The sequence below is a fragment of the Cydia strobilella genome, chromosome Z, assembly GCF_947568885.1.
Source record: "Cydia strobilella chromosome Z, ilCydStro3.1, whole genome shotgun sequence".
NCBI lineage: Eukaryota > Metazoa > Arthropoda > Insecta > Lepidoptera > Tortricidae > Cydia > Cydia strobilella.
Window position 1 is genome coordinate 33,073,032 of NC_086068.1, and position 27,424 is coordinate 33,100,455.

The following is a 27,424-nucleotide window of genomic DNA, read 5'->3' on the forward strand; positions in this document are numbered from 1 at the left end:
TTGGGAATCAAATGAAACAAAATATTACAATAGAAAAATGTATTATCAAAGTAAATAAAATCAAAAGCCTGTCGAAACTACCATAACCAAGGCACTGAGAGTGTTTGGAATCTGTAGAACGGCATATGGCAAAACATGGGGTTTAAGCCCAAAGGTACTGAGATGGATCTATACCATGATGGTAAGACCTATCATTTTATACGGATGCCTGGCATGGTGGCCAAGGACACTAAAGAGCACATGCAGGGATGCCCTTATGAAAATACAAAGAACGGCATGCATGGCTATTACTTGCGCGTTTAGAACGACGCCAACAACGGCGATGTAAGTACTGCTAGACCTCCCGCCGCTACACCTAGTGATACAATCTGAGGCGCGGAAATCGTTACACAGGTTGGCTTTGACAGGCCTCTAGAGCGATAGCAAGCCAAAAACTAAACACACAAATATGGAATGTGACAATTTCATGAAAAGGATTACGAATATGGGCTGCGGTAAGATGCAACCCAAGTTTGTGTTCCGTAAGAATTGTAATGTTAAAGTTCCAACAAAGGCTGAATGGACCGAAGGTCTTGAAGCACCAATTTCTGATGAAAATGATATCATATGGTAATGGTACACAGATGGGTCCAAGACAGAATCTGGTACTGGGGCAGGCATTTATGCAAATGACTTTAGTAGTAGCATAAGCATGGGCAATTACGCCACTATCTTCCAAGCCGAGACATACGCTATAATTGTCGTTGTGCATGAGAATATAGTTAGGCAAACCCAAGGGAAGAATATCTATATACTCAGCGACAGTCATGCTGCACTCAAAGCGCTTAAGGCGCCCAGAGTGGACTCTAGACTGGTATACAATGGCATCCAAGCTCATAACAAGCTTGGAAGGCAAAACAAATTGCAACTGGTATGGATCCCAGGGCACGAGGGATTCATGGGCAATGAAAATGCAAATGAACTTGATTTTTGTCATTTATTATTTAATATTCAACACTTAAGCATTATTCAAGTAAACCGCCACAATGACACTGACAACTAAAGTTGTGCCGTTCCCGGTAACATTCCCCATTTTGTATGGGGAAATTTCTCGCTCGGTAACATTCCCCATACTAAATGGGTAATGTTACCGGGAACGGCACAACTCTACTGACAACAGTGACAACCTATCATTAAAATTATTGCCAGTGTAAGAAATTAGTTCTAATGAAATTCCGCAACATGGCGCATGATCATATATTTCTGGTCAGGCTTTATATTCCTTTGTGATACGCCGACAAGGTTTATAAATTCCAGTGAAAGCACGTGTTGCTGCGGGACAAGTCGAACAATTGGATTTATTTGATAACATTAATACGTAAATTATTTTGAAAAGTAGAATACGTGAACCAACATTAAAAATTAAAATAAAATTCCATACACGTAAAAACGCCACCTCTGAGAAATGCCCGTTTAGTAGTACTTACGTCTACAGACGTTCTAAAACTGGTAAACCAGTTGTTAGTAGGGTGAGTGAGCGCCTTGAGTATGCACTTTTGTCTCAGGCGATGCGGCTTGGCACGATTGTTCCTTAGCTCAAACAAAGCATATTTGGTCCGGTAGCCACGAGATCGTACCGTGCCTACCCCCCAAAAAGGGAGGGGGAAAGGGTCTATATTTCTTCCTGCTCTTAGCAACTAGGGCAAGTAATATATCATTCTCGTATAATTTAGGGACGAGGAATTTATTTTTGAAATAATAATTATACCTTTCCATACAAAAAAAGTTAATTTTGTATAAAAAATGAAAATGTAATGTAATTTTTTGTGACAATTTTGTCTATTACAATCACAGTGTGGCGAATTGCACAAAATAAAAAAATTGGACAATATAGCCCATTTATTCTTCATTTTAGAAAATATCACTTTAAAGTAGGTATTCATACATTTTTTTTCGTAAAAGAAAAAAAAAATACAGCGCGAGGCGGAGACGATTTCCATTTCCGCCGGTGTTGCAGGCGTCCATAGGCTACGGTAACTGCTTACCATCAGGCGGGCCGTATGCTTGATTGCCACCGACGTGGTATAAAAAAAAACCATTACCATGGAGTGCCTCATTACCTGAGGCGCGTTGTAGAGCATTACCTGACGGGGCGGGTAGTGCTCTATGAGCGGAGGGGTGTCCGGGGCGCGAGGGCCATGGCGTGCGGGGTCCCGCAGGGGTCTGTCCTGGGCCCCCTTCTGTGGAACCTCGGTTACGACTGGGTGATCCGGGGGGTGCAACTTCCACGCACGGTCACCGTGTGTTATGCGGACGACACACTGGTGGCCGTGCGGGGAAAGGAGCTGGAAGAGGTGCTCAGGAGGGCAGCGGTGGCGACCGAGCTCACGGTGCACCGCATAGGACTCCTGGGGCTTCGGGTCGCACTGCCCAAGACCGAGGCCGTTGTCTTCGGGCGAACGAGGGCATGGGGGCAGCTGCCGGTGGGCACTGCAGTGAGGGTGGGGGGCGAAGATGTCCAGGTCAAGCCCCACATCAAGTACTTGGGACTTGTCCTGGACAGAAGATGGTCCTTTAAGGAGCACTTCACGAGAATGGCTCCTCGTCTCGTGGGTGCTGCCTCGGCTCTGGGCCGCCTACTACCCAACCTAGGGGGGCCGAATGCCCCATGCAGACGGCTGTATGCGGGGGTCGTCCGGAGTATGGCGCTCTACGGAGCCCCAATCTGGGCCGGACGACTCACGGAGGCCACGAAGGCGCTGCTCCGCCGGCCGCAGAGGGTGGTGGCCCAGAGGATGGTGAGGGCCTACCGCACCACCTCTCACGCAGCGACATGCCTCCTTGCCGGCACCCCGCCTTGGGAGCTGGACGCGGGGGTGCTGGCCGAAAGATACTGGCAGAGGGCTGAGGCCAGGAGGCGCGTGGCGCCCATGGATGCGGAGGAGGAGGAGAGGTTGGCCCGAGCAGCCGCAGAGCGCCTGAAAGAAAGGTGGAGGGATGCCTTGGAGGACGGCCGTTATGGAACCCGAACCATAGAGGCTATCCTCCCAGTAATGGATGAGTGGGTAGGGAGAAGGAAGGGGGCCCTGACATTTAGGGTGACGCAGGTGGTGTCCGGACACGGCTGTTTCGGACACTACCTGCACAAGATACAGAGAGAGCCGGGGCCTCAGTGCCATGAATGTGGCGCGGTGGACGACACGGCCCAGCACACTCTGGAGGTGTGCAGTCGCTGGGCCGTGGAAAGAGCTGCCCTCAGGGCAGCGACGGGGGTGGCGGACCTCTCGCTACACATCATAATAGCGGCGATGCTGTGTAGCGAGAGGAAATGGGAAGCGGTGGCCTCCTTCTGCGAGGAGGTCATGTCACAGAAGGAGGAGGCGGAGAGGGAGCGAGAAGCGGCTGCTGACGCGCTTCCTCTCCGACGCAGGCGGCAGGGTCGAAGGCTGAGAGCATATGCTCGCCTCGAGCCCTAGGAGGGCCAGCGGGTGTCGAACCCGCATTGTACGTCTGGGGGGGACCAAGCGTTTCTGATCCCCCCTCCATTGTGAGGGTACTCTGGCGACAAGCCGGATGCCGGAGGGCGCCGTGGTGGAATGTTATCGATCCCACTGCGCCCTCACGAACGGCCAAGAGGTTGAAACGCCGGAGTGGGTTTAGTGGGTAGGGCCATTTCTCCCCCCCTCTCGCCAAGAGAGGGAAAAGGAGCGGCGAGTCCCACACACCGTGCGTAAGTGCATTCCCACTCCGACAAAAAAAAAAAAAAAAAAAAGGAGGTTAAAAGTAAAAATAGAACCCCCGAAGGGTAAAAAACAAATATTTAGGTTCCTACCGAAGCTTGAACCACATATGAGATAACACCCTTGTAACTCAGCCCTAATTAAGGTAATTTATCAATTTGCAGCGCCATCTATCGCGCCACTCAAGTACTAATGTCGCCCGGTTGCTAGCGCTCGGCTGCTTTCTCTTCAGTACCATATGTATAAGCCAGCAAGGCCCTTAGGCGTGGTTCAAGCTTCGGCAGGAACCTAAATATCCGTTTTTTACCCTTCGGGGGAAAAACGGTTCTATTTAGGTATCCTTGCCTCCCGCTTGAACCACATATGAGACGTGTTTAAACCTCTGCCGGCGCTGGCCCGGGCGTACTGTGACTAATAGTGGTAATATTTATGCAAAAACCACATAATAAAGGGACCCACTGACTATCAGTCCGCCGGACGATATCGGCCTGTCAGTTAGTACGTAAATATTTCCCAATTAAATGAAATGCCTAGTTAGCAATAATAGTTCACTTATTTTAACTATTGTTTTTTCATACCAGCATATAAAACGCTCACATCCAATAATTACAATTTATTTGATTTAATTCGCACTAGTCGAACTAACCAAACCAATAAATTAAAACAAATTAATAGTCAAATACGAAATAAACCCATTTGCATTTCAATATTTACGATATTGAAAGAAAAGGCTAAATAATATTAAATGAATACGCGTAATAATTGGCACGAAAACGTAATATTAGTGTAGGAAATTTCCGAGCATTAATTACTTAAGTTATATTGGAAAAAAAACGGGTAATAATCTATCGGCAAACAAGAATGCAAGTAGGTACTCACTGCCTTTTGTATTCCTTATCGCTATGCAGCGCCCGGCCGCTCGCTTATAGATAATTTAGATGTGTAGTAACATTTTAACTTGAAATATTATTAAAATTAACCGATCCTTAATGCGGTTTATTGTTAAATTAGATTCAGGGGGATATAATCTACACAATAATTAATAAAACAACTATAAGAAGGCAGTAGTTTAGGCACAAAGTTACAAATACCTATAAGGGGCAAACAAAATGGTTCGGACTCACTCTGACCGCTCGCTTGTTGCTAAGTGGATTTCGCTTGTAATCACTGGCTCACTTTACACCATCACGTCACCGATTTTTGGGCAATCCATAAAGAGATCCTCTTCTTAATGCTTAATGTGGCAGAAGATCCTGGCTAGGCTTCAAATCTTAAGGCATGACGTCCGGGTCGAAAGGTCAAAATTTTATGGTTGATGGTTTCTTCAATTAAAACATGATTTCTTGATTGTTTGTTTAATCGTAGTAGTTAATTAATTACATAATTTGGCTTTAATTTTAATCAAAATTAAGAAGGACGCAAGTACGTGCGAGCGCGTCAGTGTCGTATGTTATCTAGTTGCAGCGCTGGCCGTTATCCTCTCAGAGGTGGGGAGGACTTCCGAAGAATCCCGAACATATATCATAATATGACAGTCGTGTGATGTTGATATTCCTATTCAGATAGAGTTTTAATCTTCTTTTCTTCTTTAAAAATGATGTCGATTTTTCCTTGCCTCCCCCTCTCGTTTTGGTATAGGATCTAGTTGGGCAAAGTATAACACAAGGTTTTTTACTCTGTGCTTTTCCCTCTGCACAGTTTCTTAACTGCCATTTTGCAATTGGTTATACAGTTACGATCCTCAGAATGTATATTTTTAGGTTCGTTTGTTATCTCACGGCAAACAATTCCTTGTTTGTTATCGACCAAGACCAACATTTGTACACAACCAAGATTTACTGTAACTGCGTTTCGTTATCAATTTCGCGCCAAACCCGCCAATAGAAATTCAGCTGCTCATCGTCCTAAAAGGTGACACACAATTCGATCGATGACGTTGACTAACCGGGTCGCACATGGGTAATATCAGGACCATGCAGATCTTAAAAAATGTGAGTCCGACCAAGAAGACATCGAACAATAATGCGACCAACAAGACGTCCGCCACCGTATTAATGGTAGACCATGAGACAACGGTTGTTTGTCTAGCAAGACAACGTTATTTCATTGTCATTTCAGAGGACGATACGATGTCGTCTCATAGGACGACACATTAGGGTTTTAAGATACGACAAAATGTCGTCTTATCAAACAACGGAATGTAGTTCTGCGGGACGACGCAATGTCTTCTCACGGGACGATACCACAGGATGACGCGATATCTTTCCACAGGATGACGTAACTCATCAGGACGACGCCTTGTCGTTTTACCGGACGACGCTTGGCGTTCCACAGGGATGCTATGTCGTCTCACGGGACGAAGCTATGTCGTCTCACAGCACGACGCTTTGTCGTCTCATGGGACGACGCCATGTCGTCTCACGGGGACGACGCCATGTCGTCTCACGAGGACGACGCCATGTCGTCTCACGGGACGACGCCATGTCGTCTCACGGGACGACACCTCAAATAATTTATAGCGCGTGGCGGTGACGATATCCATACAAATGGAACTATGGCCAGTCAAAGATTATAAATGTTTACAAAACATTGAATTTGGCTTTTTAAAGTATGATTATAATGTTTTAATGCTTGTTTCATGCATTTTTGCCCTTTTTTGGTACACATTTGTTGTTTTTATTTCTCTTACATACAAACTTTCATCCTTCCATTTCATCCCCTTAAGGGTTCATTTTATAAAATATTATTTTATCATATACTTAAGCCGGTCGTATTTAATTGATGTTGGAAATTTCAGCTTCATATCTTTAGTGGTTTAGATTGTATGATGTCTGGAACGGAAGCAAACAGAGTAAGGTATTTTAATGTATGGGATATTATGAAATAAAAATGTCTTTAATTCAAACACATGTAGAGCCTAAACTACTGAAAATTTTAAGCTGAAAGTTTGAACATCGATTAATTATAATAGGTGTAAGTTAATTATAAAATAAAATATGAATATCAACCCTTAAGGGGGTGAAATTGGGGGTGAAAGTTTGTATGATTAAAAAGAATAACCTGCCACGCTGGGCCACGGGCACCGAGCGGAATGTCATCGGAATGATGAACGTCAGGGATGCCATGTCGTCTCACGGGACAACGCTTGTCGTCCCAGAGGACGTAACCATGAGGCATAAGTACCCTTGTACTTTTTGTGACGGTGCCTGTAGTAAGGTCACTGCGTCTCGTCGCTGGGCCATGGGCACCGAGCGGAATTTCACGAAGTCGGAGGTATTCAAAATTCTTTCACGTCCCACAGGACGACGCCATGAGGCATAAGTACTTAGCCGTGTATTTTTTATGACGGTGCCTATAGGAAGGTCACTGCGTCTCGTCGCTGGGCCATGGGCACCGAGCGGAATGTCAGGAAGTCGAAGGTATTCAAAACATTTTCACGATTTGAAATTTCTCTATCTTTTTAAACTTGCTTTGTAAACGTGTTGCTCGGCTGAGTTACAAAAGCGTACTGACGAGAAAGCAGCCGAGCGCTAGCAACCGGGCGACATTAGTACTTGAGTGGCGCGATAGATGGCGCTGCAAGTTGATAAATTCCCTTAATCAGGGCTGAGTTACAAGGGCTTTATCTCATATGTGGTTCAAGCGGGAGGCACGGATACCTAAATATAATGTTTTAATAATTTTTCCATGCGTTTTTGCCCTTTTAAGGTACAAATTTGTCGTTATTCTTTTTAATCATACAAATTTCCCCCCCCCCCCCCCCCCCACATTTCACACCCTTAAGGGTTGATATTTTTAAATTTTATTTTATAATTAACTTATACCTATTATAATTAATCGATGTTCAAACTTTTAGCTTAAAATTTTCAGTAGTTTAGGCTCTACATGTGTTTGAATTAAAGACATTTTTATTTCATAATATCCCATACATTAAAATACCTTACTCTGTTTACTTCCGTTCCGGACATCATACAATCTAACCCACTAAAGATATGAAGCTGAAATTTCCAACATCAATTAAATACGACCGGCTTAAGTATATGATAAAATAATATTTTATAAAATGAACCCTTAAGGGGATGAAATGGAAGGATGAAAGTTTGTAAGTAAGAGAAATAAAAACAACAAATGTGTACCAAAAAAGGGCAAAAATGCATGAAACAAGCATTATAACATTATAATCATACTTTAAAAACGCCAAATTCAATGTTTTGTAAACATTTTTAATCTTTGACTTTGGCCATAGTTCCATTTGTATGGAAATCGTCACCGCCACGCGCTATAAATTATTTGATGTATTCCAGAATGAACAATAAAGGGGCAACATTGTCCAATTTTTTATTTAGTGTAAATCGCCACACTATGATTGTAACAGCCAAAAATGTCACAAAAAATTACATAACATTTTCATGTTTTGCACAACAAAAAATTTTTTATATGAAAAGATATAACAATTATAACTTGCCCTAGTTGCTAAGACCTGGACGAATTAGACCCCTCTCTTTTTGGGGGGGTAGGCACAGTACGGTCTCGTGGCTACCGGGCCAAACCAGCTTTGTTTGAGACTAAAGTGCATACTGCTCCATACATTTAGTGTCGTTACTTACCCTACTATTGTAGATAAACTTAAACGTTGTGTGCGCGTAATTATTACGTACCCGTGTGATTCACTACGCCACTCAAGTATCCGTTAAATCTATATTTAAGGCACCTCGGACAACGAGTGCAACTAGAATGCGATGGTCAACGTATACCGCTGCCAGAACTGCAGGGGATTGTCGTACTTAACATATCATCATTCATGGGAGGGACGAATTTCTGGGGAGGAACGAGGGGCGATGATATTTTCTTAGCCCCTTCTTTCGACGACCGCATCTTAGAGGTAACACTCAAACCTATATATTAGATGTGCATGTGCAAACGAAACATAGTTAAAAGGAAGTAATTAAATGATCAGCCGTTTTTAAAACTGATTTGCAAAAAAAACATTTGGACAGCAAACAAAAATTTTGCTGGCAATAAATAAAAATCCAGCTGAAACTTTTGTTCAGCAAACAATTCACGAACGGACAACATTATAACCAATATCGATCTGCTTCTGTTATAATTTATTTGCTTAATAAATAGTCAAGCTGCAAAATAATTACTTGGTCAGCAAGATTTAAGAATTAGTTGGTAGAACAAACATGTCTTTTAGCAGTTTAATTGAGCGGTATGCATATTAAAGGAATGGTAATCTGATATAATAAGGTGGGTTACGTTTGATTGGAAAAATCGTCAGAATTGCAGGCGGAGCGAAATTAATCATTAGTCCACTTAATCCACGTGACACGAGCAGCCAATCGTATGCGTGCTTTTCATTAATCGAATTTAAATTGTTGTGAGACATACTAACATTAAATCATTTTACGGTTTAGACTCGCTTGTTTTAGTCACTCGCGCGACATGTTTCGGAGAGCCTAGGTCTCCTTTCTCAAGCACTAATAGTGCGAGCAGCGTTCACGACGACCGTGTATTGCGTACGTAAACATGTCGCGCGAGTGAATAAAACAAGTGAGTCTAAACCGTAAAATGATTTAATTTTAGTGCTTTTCATTCGTTGATTACTTGTTTGACACCAACTGCTACTAGAAAAGTGGGTTAGATTAGGTTAGAACTGCGACTTTCACAGAAACCAATCACACACACACACAGATTTATGTACCTAGTTATAGTTTAGGTTTAAGAAATACTTGCTGTGCCCTAACAGGGTTCATGTGTGAACGTACCCTAATGTAACATCTGTTTGTACTACATGATAATAAGCAATAAATTATGAATTATGAAACCAACTGCTACTAGAAAAGTGGGTTAGGTTAGGTTAGAACTGCGACCCGATATCGGAGGTCTACAATCGAGTTCCCGAAACCCCGTCAACAAAGCGCGCGGCGGAACACCCCAGGGGGTTTAGTCCGTGGGAGTCGGACATACCCAATAGGCCTCTCCCGGGCCAGTGGGATCCACAAAGGATTCCCCCTGGGTCATCAAAAAAAAAAAACTATGAAAACGGATTATATCGCGTATATTGAAAAAAAAAAAAGTTATAACTGCGACCCGAGATGGTAAGCGCGACCTAGTGTCCCGGAAGCGCTTCCACTGTGTTGGTCAGGGGAATAAAAAAGGGTATGGATCCTAGTCAGGATAGCCGCTGCGGGGTCGCGGACGCATTGCGTGAGCTTCCCCGTTACCCCGCAACCATAGCGGCGAGAGGACACCATGGGGTTTAGTGGGTAGTAGGGCCTCTATACAGCCCTAAGTCCCACATAACCGCCCGGACCCGGCGGCATGCGTAAAAGCATTCCCCATGTAAAAAAAAAGGTTAGAACTGCGACCTTCAAAGAAACCAACTGCTACTAGAAAAGTGGGTTAGGATAGGTTAGAGCTGCGACCTTCACAGAAACCAACTGCTATTAGAAAACAAAGCTAGTGGGCAGTAAGTTTTTGAAAGGACAAAATGAGAGGGAAGTAATCAAATGATGGCTAATATATAGGTTAGGTTGGTTAGGCATTTGCTGATTAACTGATTTTTCAGCTATCAAATTTTTGCGGATCAGTTAAATTGTAATCCAAAATGTAATAATTCGCTTACCCACTGATTGCTTAACAAAATTTGATTAATGGTGGATCTCTTACTGCCGCTCAACCAAATCAATTTAGAGCAGCTCAGTATGACATTAATTGCGAACTGGTTTAGAAATACTTGCTCACCGAGTATCCATTTTGGCTGACCAAATATATATTTTTGTTCAACAAAATAGGAATATTTTGAGAACGATTAAATGACAACCTTAGTTAAATAGGTATAGTATGCGGTCTATCTACTGAGCTCGTTAAGTGAACGACACTGTACTGACAATGGCATTCTGTTAAACAAAAGCCATCATTTCTTTTGTGCCTGATCGCGTGGCTATTGTGTGGGAGCCTCAGGCACAAAGGCCACGCGCTCAGGCACAAAAGACATAATGGCTTTTGTTTAACATAATGCCATGGTTAGTACGTAAGTGATCGAGCTCAGTAGAGATAGCGTTAACTATAATAACTTTTCATACATGTATGCAGGTGGTGGCAGTTTTCGGTTCAGCACAAATGGCGGCGTCCCGCCTCATCAATTTGCAGAAGCATCGCATTGCCCAGTGCCGCGCGGTGCAAATCAATATTCTTGGTGAAGAGTGCGTGCCCGTACAAGTGGATGGCGAGGCCTGGCTGCAGCCACCCGGCTGCGTGCGGATCATTCACAAGAACAGAGCGCAAATGATGTGCCGCTCGCGCGCGCTCGAGACAAGCCTTAGGTTAGGATTAGGAATGTTAGGATTTATTTCAGTATAGTCTACACACGCGGCAGTGTGACCGGCCAAGTTCATAGTTAGGTATATCAATATCAATCCAATATGCAATATTGATTGTGATATGGGCGTTTTTCTATTTTTATAAGTTGATTTGGTTTTTAGGTTATTCTTACCTGTATACGTACCGTTATACGTAAGTACGTAACTACGAATCACAAGTGACTGATTCAGCTAGGAGAAAAAAACCGGCCAAGTGCGAGTCGGACTTGCGCACGAAGGGTTCCGTACCATTACGCAAAAAACGGCAAAAAAATCACGTTTGTTGTATGAGAGCCCTCCTTAAATATTTGTTTTATTCTGTTTTTAGTATGTGTTGATATAGTGGCAACAGAAATACATCATCTGTGAAAATTTTAACTGTCTAGCTATCACGGTTCAAAGAGATACAGCCTGGTGACAGACGGGCAGACAGACATACAGACAGACAGATAGACAGACAGACAGACAAACAGTCATACAGATAGACAGACACACAGCGGAGTCTTAGTAATAGGGTCCCGTTTTTACCCTTTGGGTACGGAACCCTAAAAAAGGGTCCCAATTTTTCCTACTGCCTTCGATTTTCCATTACCTACGTTACATTACAACCGAACAGTGTGCCCGAAGAGAAGCATTAGTTGATTCTACTTAAAACAGTAACACTTTTTTTTCTTACACTGTGAGTTACACGTTTATAGGTCACATAATGTTGATCATTGACACCTATTAAAAGTCAGTAAAATACTCAAACGTTTAAAATGATACCTAGCCTGGTTAAACTTCGTGTAAGCTCAAGAAAGTCATTCATTTCGCAGAGCTTGGGACGAGAAGCAACAAATGAAAGCTCACGCAGCTTCAGGCTCGGCGGCAACCACGGCGGTGCCACAGTCGGCGCGCGCGCCACTCTCCGCCGCCGAAAGTGCGGCGCTGCTGGGGCTGCTCGACGACGTCAACACACTTGTCAAACACGTTAGTATAGGGATGATGACACATGTTGAATTTTATAACAAAATTTAGTAATATAGATAGCAAACAAATGAGTAATTTATCACAATAATGTAGATATTAAAGAATATATGGAAATAATGCAAAAATACAGGACTTGAAAGTTTCAAAATTTAAGTAATTTTTCAACTTCCAAAAAGGAAAAAAGTAGGGGTACCATTCGATTCCTTACATTTAAACGCAATCGGCCGAGCGGCCCGACCCGAAGTCTTCCGAAGATAGCCAAAAGAATCGCAGAGCGAGAGCGCGCGATCACTGAGTGCGAGTGCGAGCGAGATAACAAAGCATGGCTTGGCAAACAACCAACTGTGATGACACTATTGCAATAGGCATTATACATTACGCGCACTGTGTATAGAGTTGAACTGACCATTCATATCGGCGCGTCAATCTATTGAATTTATCTGGAATTGAAACCATTACGCGCGCTTCGGCGCGGGGCGTGATGCTCGCGTGATGAGTGATACATGAAGTAATGGTTGATCTTTCCGCGTGATACGTAATGGCATATTACGCGTTCGAGAGATATCTCATTTGTGATATTACGAGCATTACTTACACATGTCTAGTAGGTATAGATATACCAAATAATTAAGCTAGACTTAATGCCACAAAAAGTATCCATGTCTGACTTCGCCTGCGCATTGTGCGTTTTGTTTATGAAGTGCCTATACCTATTTTCTCTTAAGCGCACGATCGGAAGACTCGACCTCAGAGCTTGCCCTGCCGATAGTGCCGATCATCAAATACCGGTACCCTATATACTACCCTAGCCTTCGGCCATACTACTAGGAACTAAACTTTTCATATAATATTAGTTTATCCGGACCTTGGAATGACTTCTGCTGTTACTGAAGCTTACATTGTCAAGCCGTACAACGTACAACCATTGCAAGCGAGGTTCAGGTTATCAAAATAGTAGATTGTACACCAAGGGGATAAAGCACTGTTTTATGTCACGGGCGCGACATTGAATCCTGAACGTAACGAAGGACTCCCAGTTTTACGAGTATATTCCCGAGCGAAGCGAGGGAATTAAGACTGTCCTGAGTGCAGTGAGGGATTCAAGCGCCCAAGACAAAAACAGTTTTATTCCCGAGGTATATACTCTACTTTTCTCACCTTATGCGAGACAATAAAAAACAGGCTTAGTTCGCAATTTGTTTTTGCCGGCGTGGCCTGATCGTTCGAATCTAGTAGGCCGCGGTTTCGGTTTTCGAAAATCGAGTTGGCCACGACCGCTAATTACCTGGCCGCAGGCAGGTGCAACACATTTTGCTTAACGAAATTAGACTTTATCGTCATAGCAATAAGGATTATGAAAAGTGAAAATTACGTTATTGACCGGCGGGTTATAATGAAATTCCATACAACATTATAACCCGGCTAAAGCCAAGGGATATAATGTCTTGCTTTCGGTGAGGTTTATATGATATATAATCCGGCTTTGTCGAGCATGTGGTGTGAAAAATATAATATTTTCCCATGAACATTCTCCTTGTTATACTTTCCAATGTCGGTCCTGTTAACAAGTATTATGGTCGGAACGCAGGTAAAGCTGTCGTGCATCAGCGAGGGCGCCGTGACCGGCGGGAGCGCCGCGGCGAGCGTGGCCCAAGCGCGTCGTGTTGCCGCCCGTGCCGATGCTCTGCAAGACTCTGAGGGTCGGCTCCTGCCCCCACCTTTGCTGCGGCGCTTACTTGCAGCCCTGGTAAATACCTATTTACAATATAATGATGTACATACTAATTTCTGCCGGCTGGAATGATCATGACTGATTGATAAATACTATTCTATTTCCTTCGCCGGGCCTCAAACTATCTCCATACCAAATTTCATTGAAATCGGTTAAAGCGTGATAAGGTAACAGACAAACAAACAGACTGGAAGGTCACTCCCCAATACCTTTCATAACAACGTGACATACTCCAGACTGACCTCGATAGTCTCGCCTCCTTAGGTCGTCGTGACCGGAGACCCAAATAGTAAGAATATTAAAGGGGATGCGTGGCATCTAACCCCAACGGCATCCGACTTAATCATCTTGGATCGAGAGCCTCCTTTTCGATCTCCTCTCCCCTGAGTCCTGACCTGGCATACTTGACATAACGTATGCGGAGTGAAATTTGGACAAAATTCAATGTCGTATTAAATTAAAACAACATGTTTATTTTTCATAAATTTCATAAATGTATTTTAATAATGTATTTAACAACGTTAAATGCAAGATAAAGTTTACTCAAATGCGCGATTTTTAACGGAAGTTGTGGTACTTTAAAGCCACATATGTTGGCATTTTTTTAGTTAAATTTTTTTCTTCCTTAGGAAAACTTTTTTAGGAAACTTCGTATGACCGACATATTTCACATTCTCGTCCGTTGGACCATTGGTGTTCTCAAAATAATAGTTACCTTGCCATAAATTTCCATTTTAAGTGACATATGATTAGTCGCCCATAAATCCCATTACGCAAAAACAGCTATTTTTGTACATTTTTGTCGGTATGACGTACCCACATTTTCAGTCATTTATTTTTATTTTCGGAGACGGTGACGTCGGTGACCTTAACTTTTCTTGGATGTTTGCCGATGCCCATATCTTCAAGATATTTTTAAACAGTGTTACTGCCACATTTGAATAATCTCATGACATCTCTGTAACATTATGTAACCTCTTTAATAAAATAGCACGCGAAGGGATCCCTGATATCTGGAGAAAGAGCTTTCTGGTACCATTTTATAAGAATAAAGGCGACATACGACTCTGCAAAAATTATAGGGCGATAAAATTGATCTCGCATACTTTTAAAATCTGGGAACGCATTATCAACGATAGGTTACGGGCACTCACAACAGTGTCAGAAAACCAATGCGGATTCGTTCCCGGCAAGTCAACAACCGACGCACTGCATTCAATACGAATTTTAATGGAACACCACAGAGACAACAAAGAAGACCTACACATGGTGTTTATCGACTTAGAGAAGGCTTTTGATCGCATTCCTAGACCGTTGATATGGCAAGCCCTAAGAGCCCAAAAAATCCCCGAAAGCTACATCGCAACCGTGGCAGACATGTATGAAAGGGTAAACACGAAAGTACGATGCCCAGCCGGAGTTAGTGCAGAGTTCGACGTTAAGGTGGGAGTACACCAGGGCTCAGCACTTAGCCCCCTTCTTTTTAACCTCGTCATGGACTTTCTGACGTCCGAATTTCAACAACCTACACCCTGGAATATACTCTACGCGGACGATGTGGTTTTAATCGACAAGGATCCAGCAACCCTCCAATGCACGCTTGATATATGGCGATCAGCCTTGGAAAAAGCAGGACTCCGGATAAATAGGCAAAAAACGGAACACATGCACTGCAACTTCTCCGGGAACAACATCCAGCACACCCTCCACGTCCAAAATACGGCCCTAAATACCGTAACCACCTTCAAGTATTTAGGAAGCGTACTGGCAAACGACGGCACCATTGACGCCGATATCACAAACCGAATTGGCGCCGGATGGCAGAAGTGGAGAGACCTAACTGGAGTGCTGTGCGACACTAGAGTGCCAGTACGGATTAAAGGAAAAGTTTATAAAACAGCAGTGAGACCAGCTATGACGTATGGAGCGGAATGCTGGCCCTTGAAGAAACAACAAACCGACAAGCTTCACGTTGCTGAAATGAAAATGCTGAGGTGGTCGTCAGGAGTCTTCTTGACAAGGTTCCTAACCGGTATATCCGTGGCAGCTTTAAAATAAGGCCTATACCTGAAAAGCTGGAAGAGACAGGGCTTCGCTGGTATGGTCATGTCATGAGGAGGCCTGCCGACCACATGACAAGAAAAGTGCTGGAACTTGAACCGAGACCGGGGCATCGCGGGGGATCTCGAACTACATGGAAATCCGTCATAAAGAAAGACCTCAAAAACTCCAACACGGACGCAGAGACGACCCAGAAAAGACCACTCTGGAGACTAAGGATTAGGAGAGCCGACCCCAAATAGAGATGGGAATAAGGCCTGAAGAAGAAGAAGTACTGGAAAAATTACATACAGTTTAGCGCTGGTGTTATTCTAGATTGGCCACAATTTCAAGAGAATGAATCCAATGCCCATGAAACTTACCGGATTAATTGACATATATATATATATGATAGAGTTTAATACATACAATTTGATATAATTTCAGTTAAATTTTTTGTTTCCTTTTTATGTGTTCAAAACTTTGTCCAGATTTCACTCCGCATACGTTAGCACTCATAAAGAACGAAGGGCTAACCCTGCGTAATCTCGACTATGAGTAACTTATCGATTAAAACAAGGTTATAAAATCTATCCTATGTACTGTCCTGGGACTCAAACCATCTCTATACCAAATTTCAACGAAATCGGTTGGGCGGTTTAAGCGTAAATAGGTTTTTTATAATAAAACATTTTTTTAAATTTTGTTTTTACTTAGGAATGGTGTCAAAGTTGATACCATAAATGAATTCAGCACCCCCGATTGATACGAAAACGTTACCAAACCCGGCCTAGCAGCTTTACTGATGTAGATAATCAAGATAAAAATGAGAGCCCTAAATAAACCTTCAAGAGCGGATATCTCAAAAACTATACAAGATATGAAAAACTTGACTTGACATTTTGTATAAGTGGCGAAGTCGCTCAGACGCATAGTTTCCGAGATATAATCGCAAAACCGAAAAATGGAACCTTCAAACCCCCCTCTCCCCCCCAGCACCAGGGTTACGGCCGGGGACTTTTGATATGTTCTTCTCCTAACTAGTCCAAACAAAGCTACGAAGTTAAAAATTGTGATCCTAGTATTTCCCTCTATACCTTCTTATTGCTTGGCCTAATCAAAATCAACAACATAAATTAAAGGTACTAGTAGCACTTGTACCTACCTGAAGGCCAATTCGAACTTAATTATTACATCCAAATGATGTCATTTAAGTAGTTTAGTTGTCATTCGCGCATGCATTTCGCTCGTACTTGTCTATACATGTATTAGCGCAAGCGAGACGCATGGGCGAATGATAACAAAATGGCATCATCAGTTTGTATTGTCATTTGGCCTCCTGTGCCTACGCTGCCTGTATACACATTTTAATTAACCTGGGTTAATTTGAGCTAGGTACTTAGAATTAATGCGTCTAAGGTAGAATCGCTTAATCTTGATCTGAGCTTATTGCAAAAATATCCAGTTGTTGAAAAGCTAGCCCCGACTCCACGCTTGTAGGCTTAAATGTTATCTACAGTAGATCCCGTGTTTTTGTCAAATGATTGCCGCGGCCAGCTCCATTTTCATGTAATGTCATCTCAATATGTACAATATTTGGCAAGCACGAATTGCCTTGAGATGGTTCAGATACTTCAGATTCAGATGCATGCATGCATCGACGACTTTGGAGCGTATTTCAGTTTTTCTTTAAAAAATTTGAATGAGGGCGTTTCAGACTGCGATGATGAAGGCATTGGCGATGTATTCACATTATTATTGTTAGGCAGTTCAGTTGGTTCGTCGTTTGAAACTAATGAAACGATAAACTACTTTATATTTTCTGTTGATACTCTAGGTAACTCGTACTGCGAATGCTCTTCCTGCAGGTCGTTGAAAAACATGTTTGGGTTTTTTATATATTTTAGAACTCCTTGTATCAAAAGATATCGCTCAGATATTCTCTTCAGGAGTGCATTGTATATTTTTCTACCGAAATTCCAATAACTGCATGGAGTTTTTTAAACGTACTTGAAAACGGTGTCTGTTGTTGACAATGTTGCATCTTGTTGGCATAAAACTTCGACTGAGCTTTTAAATATCTCCAACACACCATGAACATGTTTTATTAATTCTAATTCATTGTCTGTGAATTGTATCCTCGATTTGATATCAAAGAGTGCTTTCTGGATGCATTGGTACAGCATGATAAATCTCTCTATCATCAAGCACAACGAACTCCAACGTGTTTTACAGTCAACAACCAAAGACAAGTTTTTTCCAAAAGCATCTACCACGTGCTTCTGTAGAACTTCATTATTTTTGTAGGTAATTTGCCAAATATTTTCACCACTTTTTTATTTTTTCAATATATATATATATTGAAAAAAAAATATATAATATAAATATAGTATATATTTGGGTTTCATCCACAACAGTAGGTAGTTTCTTGTTTTTTGTACAATACGTCTATGACGGCCAATCGAATTGCATACGCAAAACATAGCTGATGATAAGCTGGTAAAGACTTTACGAGCTTAATCATCACGCTTGCTCCATCGTTGGGAGAGCAACTATATCCTGAAACGATAGTCTAAACATTTCCAGCCGATTCTTTAAGTATGTTGCCAGTTTTGTTGCAGTTGCAGATCCATTAATGCGAATTAAAACCAAATTTAAAAATTTGGTAGAGTTTTGAATAGATGGAGGATGTATGTTTACATTCATGTATCGTTTCTGGTCGAAGTCCATTCGTCATTGAAAATTTGTAGCCTTGTCTAGTTAACGTCTTCAACTCGTCGATAATGATCTGAGTGACTGCCAAATACTCTTTCATTACAATCTTTTTTAGGGTTCCGTACCTCAAAAGGAAAAAACGGAACCCTTATAGGATCACTCGTGCGTCTGTCTGTCTGTCTGTCTGTCCGTCTGTCACAGCCTATTTTCTCCGGAACTACTGGACCAATGAAGTTGAAATTTGGTATACATATGTATGTTTGTGACCCAAAGACGGACATGTAACGTAAACAAATGAATTTTAAACATGGAGGCCACTTTTAGGGGGTAAATGAGAAAATTAAAAAATAAAGTTTTTCAAACTATATCGCGTTACATATCAAATGAAAGAACTCATTGTAAGAATCTAAAATATATTTTTTTATAATTTTAGGATAAATGATTTAGAAGTTATTCAAGATAATTTTTAAGAAAAAAAAACCGACTTCAATGGGGGATGCCGCTGAAACTTCACTTATTGTTGATGGTGCACTCTTAGATTCCAGACAATGAAAAGAAAAAGACAGCATCTTTTGCCTAATAATGTAGAAAAGAAGGTAAAACTACCCACTTTTCTAGTAGCATTTCGTTTCTGTAAGGGTCGCAGTTCTAACCTAACCTAACCTACTTTTCTGATAGCATTTCGTTTCTGTAAGGGTCACAGCTCTAACCTAACCTACTTTTCTGATAGCAGTTCTGTTCTGTGAGAATCGCAGTTCAAAACCCAACCACCCACCTAACCCACTTTTCTAGAAGCATTTCCGGGTCCGGGTCTGAGTCCGGATCAGAGTTAGGGTCCGTGTCCCCGGACAGCCGGGTCCAAGTTTGGGTCAGAGTTCGGTCCGGGTCCGGGTCCGAGTTGGGGTCCATGTTCAGACCCGGGTCCGGGTCCGAGTCCGGGTCCAAGTTTAGGTCTGGGTCCATGAGGAAGAGAACAAATCGCCAAACGTGAACTATGTGTCATTGAAGAGTTCCATTCTGATCATTATCAGCAGTTTCCACTTCATCAAATGTCACTTTTTTAAATGTAAATGCTGGATTTGTTGATGAAAATACAAAAATCACTATATGTATGCCTTTCACATTTGAGGAGTTCCCTCGGTTCCTCGTGGGTCTCATCATCAGAACTCGAGCTTGACAAAAATAAGTTTTAAAAACTTAAGTTGCTTAACAAACATAACGAAGAGGACAAATCGCCAAACGTGAACTATGCGTCATTGAAGAGTTCCTTTCTGATCATCATCAGCAGTTCCACTTCATCAATTGTCACTTTTTTAGATGGAAGTGCTTGATTTGTTGGTGAAAATACTAAAATCACTATATGTATGCCTTTAATATTTGAGGAGTTCCCTCGATTCCTCATGGATCCCATCATCAGAACTGCTTTTTGACAAAAACGGGACCAATCTGTATGTATATACTTACAATCAAAAAAAGAATTTTAAAAATCGGTCCAGAAATGACGGAGTTATGGAGTAAAAAAAACACAACCGAATTGAGAACCTCCTCCTTTGAAATCTTGAAGTCGGTTAAAAATAGGCAAAAAATTACCATTTGAAAAAAATACACAAAATAGATCTTTACCTACAGATTACAGGAAAACCTATTAGAAATTGCAGTCAAGCGTGAGTCGGACTTAATTACTTAGTTTTTGATCCGACCCCTACGGGTTTTTTAAAGACATTTCACATAAAAAATACATTGTTTAAATTGTGTAATGTACGGAACCCTTGGAACGCGAGTCCGACTCGCACTTGGCCGGTTTTATAGTATGTGGAGACTTTGGAAGCTGGTGGCCACTTTCAATAAATAATTCTGTGAGGTAGTAAATGTTCTAAATGAAATACCGTCCACAGCCACCATGCATGAAATTCTTATTTCCAATGAAACCATGACTTTACTTTTTTTGCAGGAGGTTTATCTTTGTTCCCTGTGTCGGCTGTGTTAGATGTGGCAGAAGCCGTAGCTGCACTAGCTACATTTTTTTCTTGTCCGGCTGATTTAGTGCTATGTGGCCCTAACAAATGGTTTCGAAGACTTGATGTACTTCCTCCAGAAGTCTAGAATTTTGAAGCACAACTTGCATTTTGCTGAAGTCCCGCTTTTAGACTTGAGGAAATGATTCCAGACGTCACTTGTGGATGGTTTCATAACCGAATGCTCAATGTACTCCTCCATTTTTTGAACCTGTGACAACGATGATAAATAATATAAGACAAAAATTAAAGATGTCATAATACAGATAAAATGAACATCAAAGAATGGTATCAATCAAATAAGTTAGAATACTTAGAATAGACTTGACACCTTCTTCGCAAAAATATATACATGAACTATGTATACATTATAAATACTAAAAAAATGCAAAACTTACCGTTATCAATAAACACCATTTGCGAAATACTTCACTTCACCAAACTATGTAGTATTTGCAATAATTTAAATGATGGTTGGTCCACTAAACGTGAACACTTATTACACCACCAACCACCGTCACCGTGTCAACAATACTTACTAATACAATACTTATCAGCCGAACTTCAAATACCTACTAACTCATTTTAAAAAGTACCATGCCTATATATCCTTTATTATTTTGCGAACTGGTATTTAGGGATGAGCCATATTGGAGAGATAAGAATTATCACACCACCCTTTTTTGTCTATTGTTGTCTCTTTCTAAATTTAAATGACCGCATGGACCTTAAATTAGATCTTAAATGATTGATTAGGTACTTAGATTAAAAGAATAACACAATATTAGTGAAAAAATATGAAACTCGAAACCGCGGTTTTTAACCGAAACCGACCCCGGTATTGCATCGGTTAAAAACCATCGGTTAAATTCGATACTCGGTTTTTTCATTACTCGGTTGCATTCCCTAGTACGAACAGAGAATTGCCGAATTTCGGGAGATATTGTTCAGGGATATGATCGGAGAAATAATGCCTAGTCACCAGGCATACTAGGAACTAGCTAGATCTCTCAAACCAGATGCCTTGTGGTATACCTACTCCCCATTCGGATCGCCCGGATCACCCGATCCCCGCGTTTGAGGACGACGCGGACGAGAAAGCCGAATGCCTTGCGAGTAGCTTAGTCTCAATGTTCGCCCAGTCTCCTGCCTACCAACGAAGCCTTTGTCGAGAGGGTAAATTCCGAGGTGGACAGATGATCGCGTCTCCCAGTAACTTCACTGTTTGCGCGTAAGGAAGTCTCCGGGTGCGGATGGCATATCCAACCCCATGCAGAGACCTGCCCGCTCATCTACTGCTCGTTTTGGTTGGCATACGGGCAGGATCTGTCCTCTAGACATGCGCGAAACAGTGCTCCAAAAAGTAATGCTATATTACATCACTTTTTCGAAAACGTAATAGTACACTGAGATATCACATCACTCATCACTCGAAACATGACCCGAATGTGAAAAAGCGCTCCGGCGCGCGCGTGATGGTCAAATTACAGCATCTCCTACATTACGCAGCGCATTACAGCACTACTCTAGTGACTAGCGCGTCTCGTACCTATCCGTAATCCGTATCGCCGATCGATTTATTTAATTTATTACGCGTTGCGTTTTGTCACCGCTATGTGAAAGATTTTTTGTTAATTCTTATAAATCATAAAATATGCATAATTTATTATTATTTGCATAAAATTGATATGACACTGATACAGGTATGTAATTAATTATGTATGTAAGTTTTGCAGGTAGATAAACCATACCTGCATTCAAATTGATTTCCCTTCATACTTTACCAAAATAAAATGGAACTCCTGGCTTAGGACTGGCAAACTTCTATAATTATTTTACTATTATTTACAATTTCATTTAAGTATATTTATAATTTAGTTCAAACAGTCTATATATACACAAATCTAATTTCGACACTCAGTCTCGGTACCGTACGCACTAATTCACAATTAAATTAAAGGATAAACATACTTGTTCTGTACTCGTACTTAGTTTGTCGCCAACCGCGAAAGTCAACCAAACATTTCATAACAATATTAAAAAACGGTTTTGTTTTCGTCACATTCAAAATCTCAAACAAATTACTTGATTTAGCCGCATCCTTCTCGTACTATAAGAAAACATTATAAGCTCTACGCGGACGCACTAGAGTTTTAAATTTATTGCAGATGCAGAAAATCATATTCGTAAGAATATTAGTGAAATTTGCGACAACTTAAACGCAATCGGCCGAGCGGCCCGACCCGAAGTCTTTCGAAGATAGCCAAAAGAATCGCAGAGCGAGAGATAATAAATTTAGATTAACATGAAAATATTTTTTTTAAATGCACATGTCAACAATTCCATAATTCAACTTCATTAAGAAATTAATAACAATAACATAAGAGATAATTCTAATTATAATACAATTACACAGATTATTTAATCTTATCTAATCTACCATGGGGACTTGGTCACATTAATTCTCTAGAAACTCATTTACCGACTAGTAGGCCATGTTAGTGCAATAAATTTTGAGCTCACGAACAAAGGCACAATCTGTCGTAACTGTTTTGATTGGCTTAGGTATTTTATTATATATTTTAGCACCCATTATGTTAGATTTAGAATCTACTGTAATGTGTATATACTTATTTGTTATATATGAACTAGTTTGGTACTGGCTTACAATGATGTAAGTCTATGATAATATTATTTGAATTTTATATTTCGCCTGTGTTCTAATTTTTGACTGCTTGACACCATTATGTCACTCGATCCTAATGTTTACATTGTGATACACGTTATTCAATATATATGTTAATATGCCTAAATAGCGCTTTGTAGCGTGCTCAGGGAGTTCCGCCACAATGGTTATGGGCCCAGAGAGCCTAAGGTGTATTAAAATTGTATGCGAGTCTGTTTTAGGTTGATTTGATTTGAGGTACGTACGGTTGATGAAGAAGTGAAGGTTGGCGTAGAGAGGTCAACAAAATGAATACCGTTAAAATAGAACCGCTCACACAAGAAAATTATGAAACGTGGAAGATTCAGGCTGAAGCGGTTCTTGTCAAAAATGATGCTTGGAGCTACGTGGATGGGAGTAGCTTGAAACCTGCCGAACAGGAGGAAGCTCGAAAATGGAGCGTCGGCGATGCGAAAGCTAAGTCGGATCTAATACTTGCTATCAGTCCTAGTGAATTGCGGCATCTGCGTGACTGCAAGACGTCGCGAGAGGTGTGGCTGAAGCTGGAAAGTGTGCATGCCTCCAAAGGGCCCGCTAAAAAGGCGACCTTATTAAAGCAGTTGTTGCTTCACAAAATGCAGGAAGACGGTGACATCCGAGAGCACGTCATGCATTTCTTCGACGTGAGGAACAAGCTTGCCGATATGAAGATCGAGATGAATAATGATTTAATCTCTATAATGCTGCTGTACAGCCTTCCACCAAGTTTTGAAAACTTTAGGTGCGCCATTGAGTCAAGGGATGAGTTGCCAGACCCAGAGGTTCTAAAGGTTAAAATTATTGAAGAGTTTTGTACCGGAGGCACGCCTTGCGCATAACCAACGTCCCTTCACGTACTGTGGCCTTGACCTGTTCGGGCCGATGGAGGTGACTGTCGGGAGACGCCACGAACTGAGATATGGCGTACTGTTCACTTGTCTCACGCTGCGGGCGATACACCTGGAACTTGTTCATTCACTTACCTCGGACTCGCTGATCATGGCCCTTCGGCGTATGGCGGCGAGACGTGGGTGGCCTAAGTACCTATTTTCTGACAATGGGACAAACTTACGCGGCGCTGACATGGAGTTAAAGAGATCACTGCAGGAACTGGATGTAGATGACCTGAAAAATAAAGGTGTTAATTGCGAAGTACAATGGACTTTTATTCCCCCCGCCAGCCCCCACTGGGGTGGGGCGTGGGAACGTCTGATTAGGAGTGTGAAGACGTCGTTGAAGGTAATCCTGAAGGAGCGCGCCCCTAGAGACGAGGTACTTTCCACCTTGATGACGGAGGTGGAGAACATGGTGAACGGGCGTCCGCTAACCCATGTGTCCGTTGAGCCTGGCAGCGAGGAGACGCTTACACCTAATCATTTTCTGATTATGGGGCAAGCGTCAAACTTACCTGTCGTGGGGAACTTCGATGACTCCGATCTCTTCTCTCGAAAGCAGTGGCGTAAGTCTCAAAGACTCGCCGACATGTACTGGACACGGTGGGTCAAGGAGATTTTGCCAGACCTCATACCGAGAACCAAATGACCCAAGAGCAAAAGCCACTACAGGTAGGTGATTTTGTTCTCATTGTAGATCCCGCTGCGCAGAGGAACGTGTGGATGAAAAGCGTTATCCAGCAAGTCTACCCTGGCAGAGACGGTCGCATAAGGGTGGTCGAGGTAAAAACTAACTCTGGAACCCTGAAACGTTCTGCTTCGCGCGTCGCTCGTATTCCAGTAGGTATCGAGTGCTGAGTCAGCACTCAGGGTGAGGAGATGTTAGCGACGTGCTCATATTTTATTATTTTGTATTGCTAAATGCTGTGCTAATATATACTTAGGTAGATTAAAAAATCGAAACTTAAGGGTAGTTTTAACGGTGGCCGCGAGCCGCCATTCTGGTTTGTATGTGCGCTGTATGACGGTTCAGTCGGTCCATGCTATCCGCGCGCGCGCACGTACACACTATTGTCATTTTTTAAATTCTCTGTTCGTGTACTTTGTGTGTCGTTTTCGAAATATAAGCTGTTAAAAGTTCTACCGTGTTCACTATTTCGCCGCGGCGAGACCCTATCCCCAACAGTTCCGTTATACATGAACGGGCTAAGAAAATGTTAACCGATATCAGCGCGGGAGGTACTGTCTGCAAACTTAAGAGGTCATTATATGGGTTGAAACAGGCGGGACGTCAATGGAATGCCAGGTTGGACGAACAGCTTCAACGCATGGGATTGAGGCCATCCTTAAACGAGCCGTTCCTATATTTTGAAGACAGACGAAAACACCAAAATTTTTTGTTGCGGTATACGTTGACGATATCTTGATAGCCTCACAAAATTAGGTTTGCATAGAAAAGTTCAAAAAGGAACTGGCCAGCGAGTTTGAACTAAGATTACGGGATTGCGAAATATATTCTGGGTATTGACATTGACAGAAATGTCAACGGCAAAATCAAGTTGTCACAACAAAAATATATTGAAAACCTTTTACAGAGATTTGGTTTTGAGAATTGTAAGTGATCTGTATCGACTCCAATGGAAGTTAACTTTAAATTTGAACCGTTACAGCGTGATTTTAAATCAAAAGAGCGATATCCATACCGGGAATTGATTGGAAGTTTGATGTATTTATCCGTGGGTACCCGGCCTGACATTTCAAATACCGTCTCAAAATTAGCACAGTTTGTAGAATCTCCGCATAAAGAAGCTTGGGTCGCTGCAAAACGCGTATTGCGATATTTAAAAGGGACGAAGGAGTATGGTCTTATGTTTGCAAAAACGAGTAAGTCGTTAGAGGGATATTCCGATTCCGATTGGGGAGGTTGTGCGTTGGACAGACGTTCATACTCTGGTTATGCTTTTGTATTAGGTGGTGCGTGTGTGTCGTGGAAGTCTTAGAAACAGAAGTGTGTCGCGACGAGCACTTGTGAATCAGAATACGTTAGTCTAGCGTCGTCGATGAAGGAAGCGATGTATCTGAACAGCTTGTTAACTGAAATCGGATTGTGTAAGTTTGCACAAGTAACCTTAAATGCGGACAATCAAGGAGCAATTTGCCTAGCCAATGATCCAGTGTTTCATTCCCGAAGCAAGCACTTTGATATAAGATACCATTTTATAAGAAATGCTTTAAAGGAGAATCGGAACATCAAGTTAGTGTATTTGCCAACCGACTTCATGTTGGCAGATATATTGACTAAGGCCTTGGCGAAAGTAAAACATCACGCGTGTATGTCTGGTTTAGGCATAAGTTGTTTGTCTTAAATATTATAATGTTTTGTTTTCATTATTTTGATCTGTAGCCTGGGGTGATTGATAATATACACATTAAGGGGGCGTGTTAGATTTAGAATCTACTGTAATGTGTATATACTTATTTGTTATATATGAACTAGTTTGGTACTGGCTTACAATGATGTAAGTCTATGATAATATTATTTGAATTTTATATTTCGCCTGTGTTCTAATTTTTGACTGCTTGACACCATTATGTCACTCGATCCTAATGTTTACATTGCGATACACGTTATTCAATATATATGTTAATATGCCTAATAGCGCTTTGTTATTTATACACAGCGTGCTCAGGGAGTTCCGCCACAATTTACACCAAGAGACTTACCGGTTTTCATAATTGCATTGTAGACTTCAAAATATGCCAAAAAATCGCCCAATGTTTCAATCTGAGAATTAGCCAAAAAGTGTAAAACTTCGGTATTTCGAAAGGGCAAAGAAGCGGAACAACTTAAGGAACTATCGAAAGCAACGGATACTACCTAAACGAAGTCAAAAGTAGACCGCAAATTTAAAAAACCAGCCAAGTGTGAGTCGGACTCGCGCACGAAGAAAAAATCACGTTTGTTGTATGAGAGCCCTCCTTAAATATTTGTTTTATTCTGTTTTTAGTATGACATATTGTGTTGTTATAGTGGCAACAGAAATACATAATCTGTGAAAATTTCAACTGTCTAGCTATCACGGTTCAAATAGATACAGCCTGGTGACAGACGGGCAGACAGACATACAGACAGATAGACAGACAGACAGACAAACAGTCATACAGATAGACACACAGCGGAGTCTTAGTAATAGGGTCCCGTTTTTACCCTTTAGGTACGGAACCCTAAAAATCGTCCTCGAAAATTATAAGATGACGCTGTTTTGACGAAAA

General features: G+C 41.8%; 1 protein-coding gene across 4 annotated transcripts in view; it reads left to right on the forward strand.

The window, feature by feature from the left end:
* The window catches only part of LOC134754152 (diacylglycerol kinase eta), a 259,912-nt gene that overhangs the window by 222,113 nt on the left and 10,375 nt on the right, over nucleotides 1-27,424 (forward strand). For all 4 annotated transcript variants that reach the window (XM_063690255.1, XM_063690256.1, XM_063690257.1 and 1 more), the window contains 4 exons: nucleotides 8,427-8,601; nucleotides 10,818-11,047; nucleotides 11,899-12,052; nucleotides 13,641-13,799. In XM_063690255.1, the coding sequence (XP_063546325.1) occupies nucleotides 8,427-8,601; nucleotides 10,818-11,047; nucleotides 11,899-12,052; nucleotides 13,641-13,799 (718 nt within the window). The remainder of the gene's footprint in view (nucleotides 1-8,426; nucleotides 8,602-10,817; nucleotides 11,048-11,898; nucleotides 12,053-13,640; nucleotides 13,800-27,424) is intronic.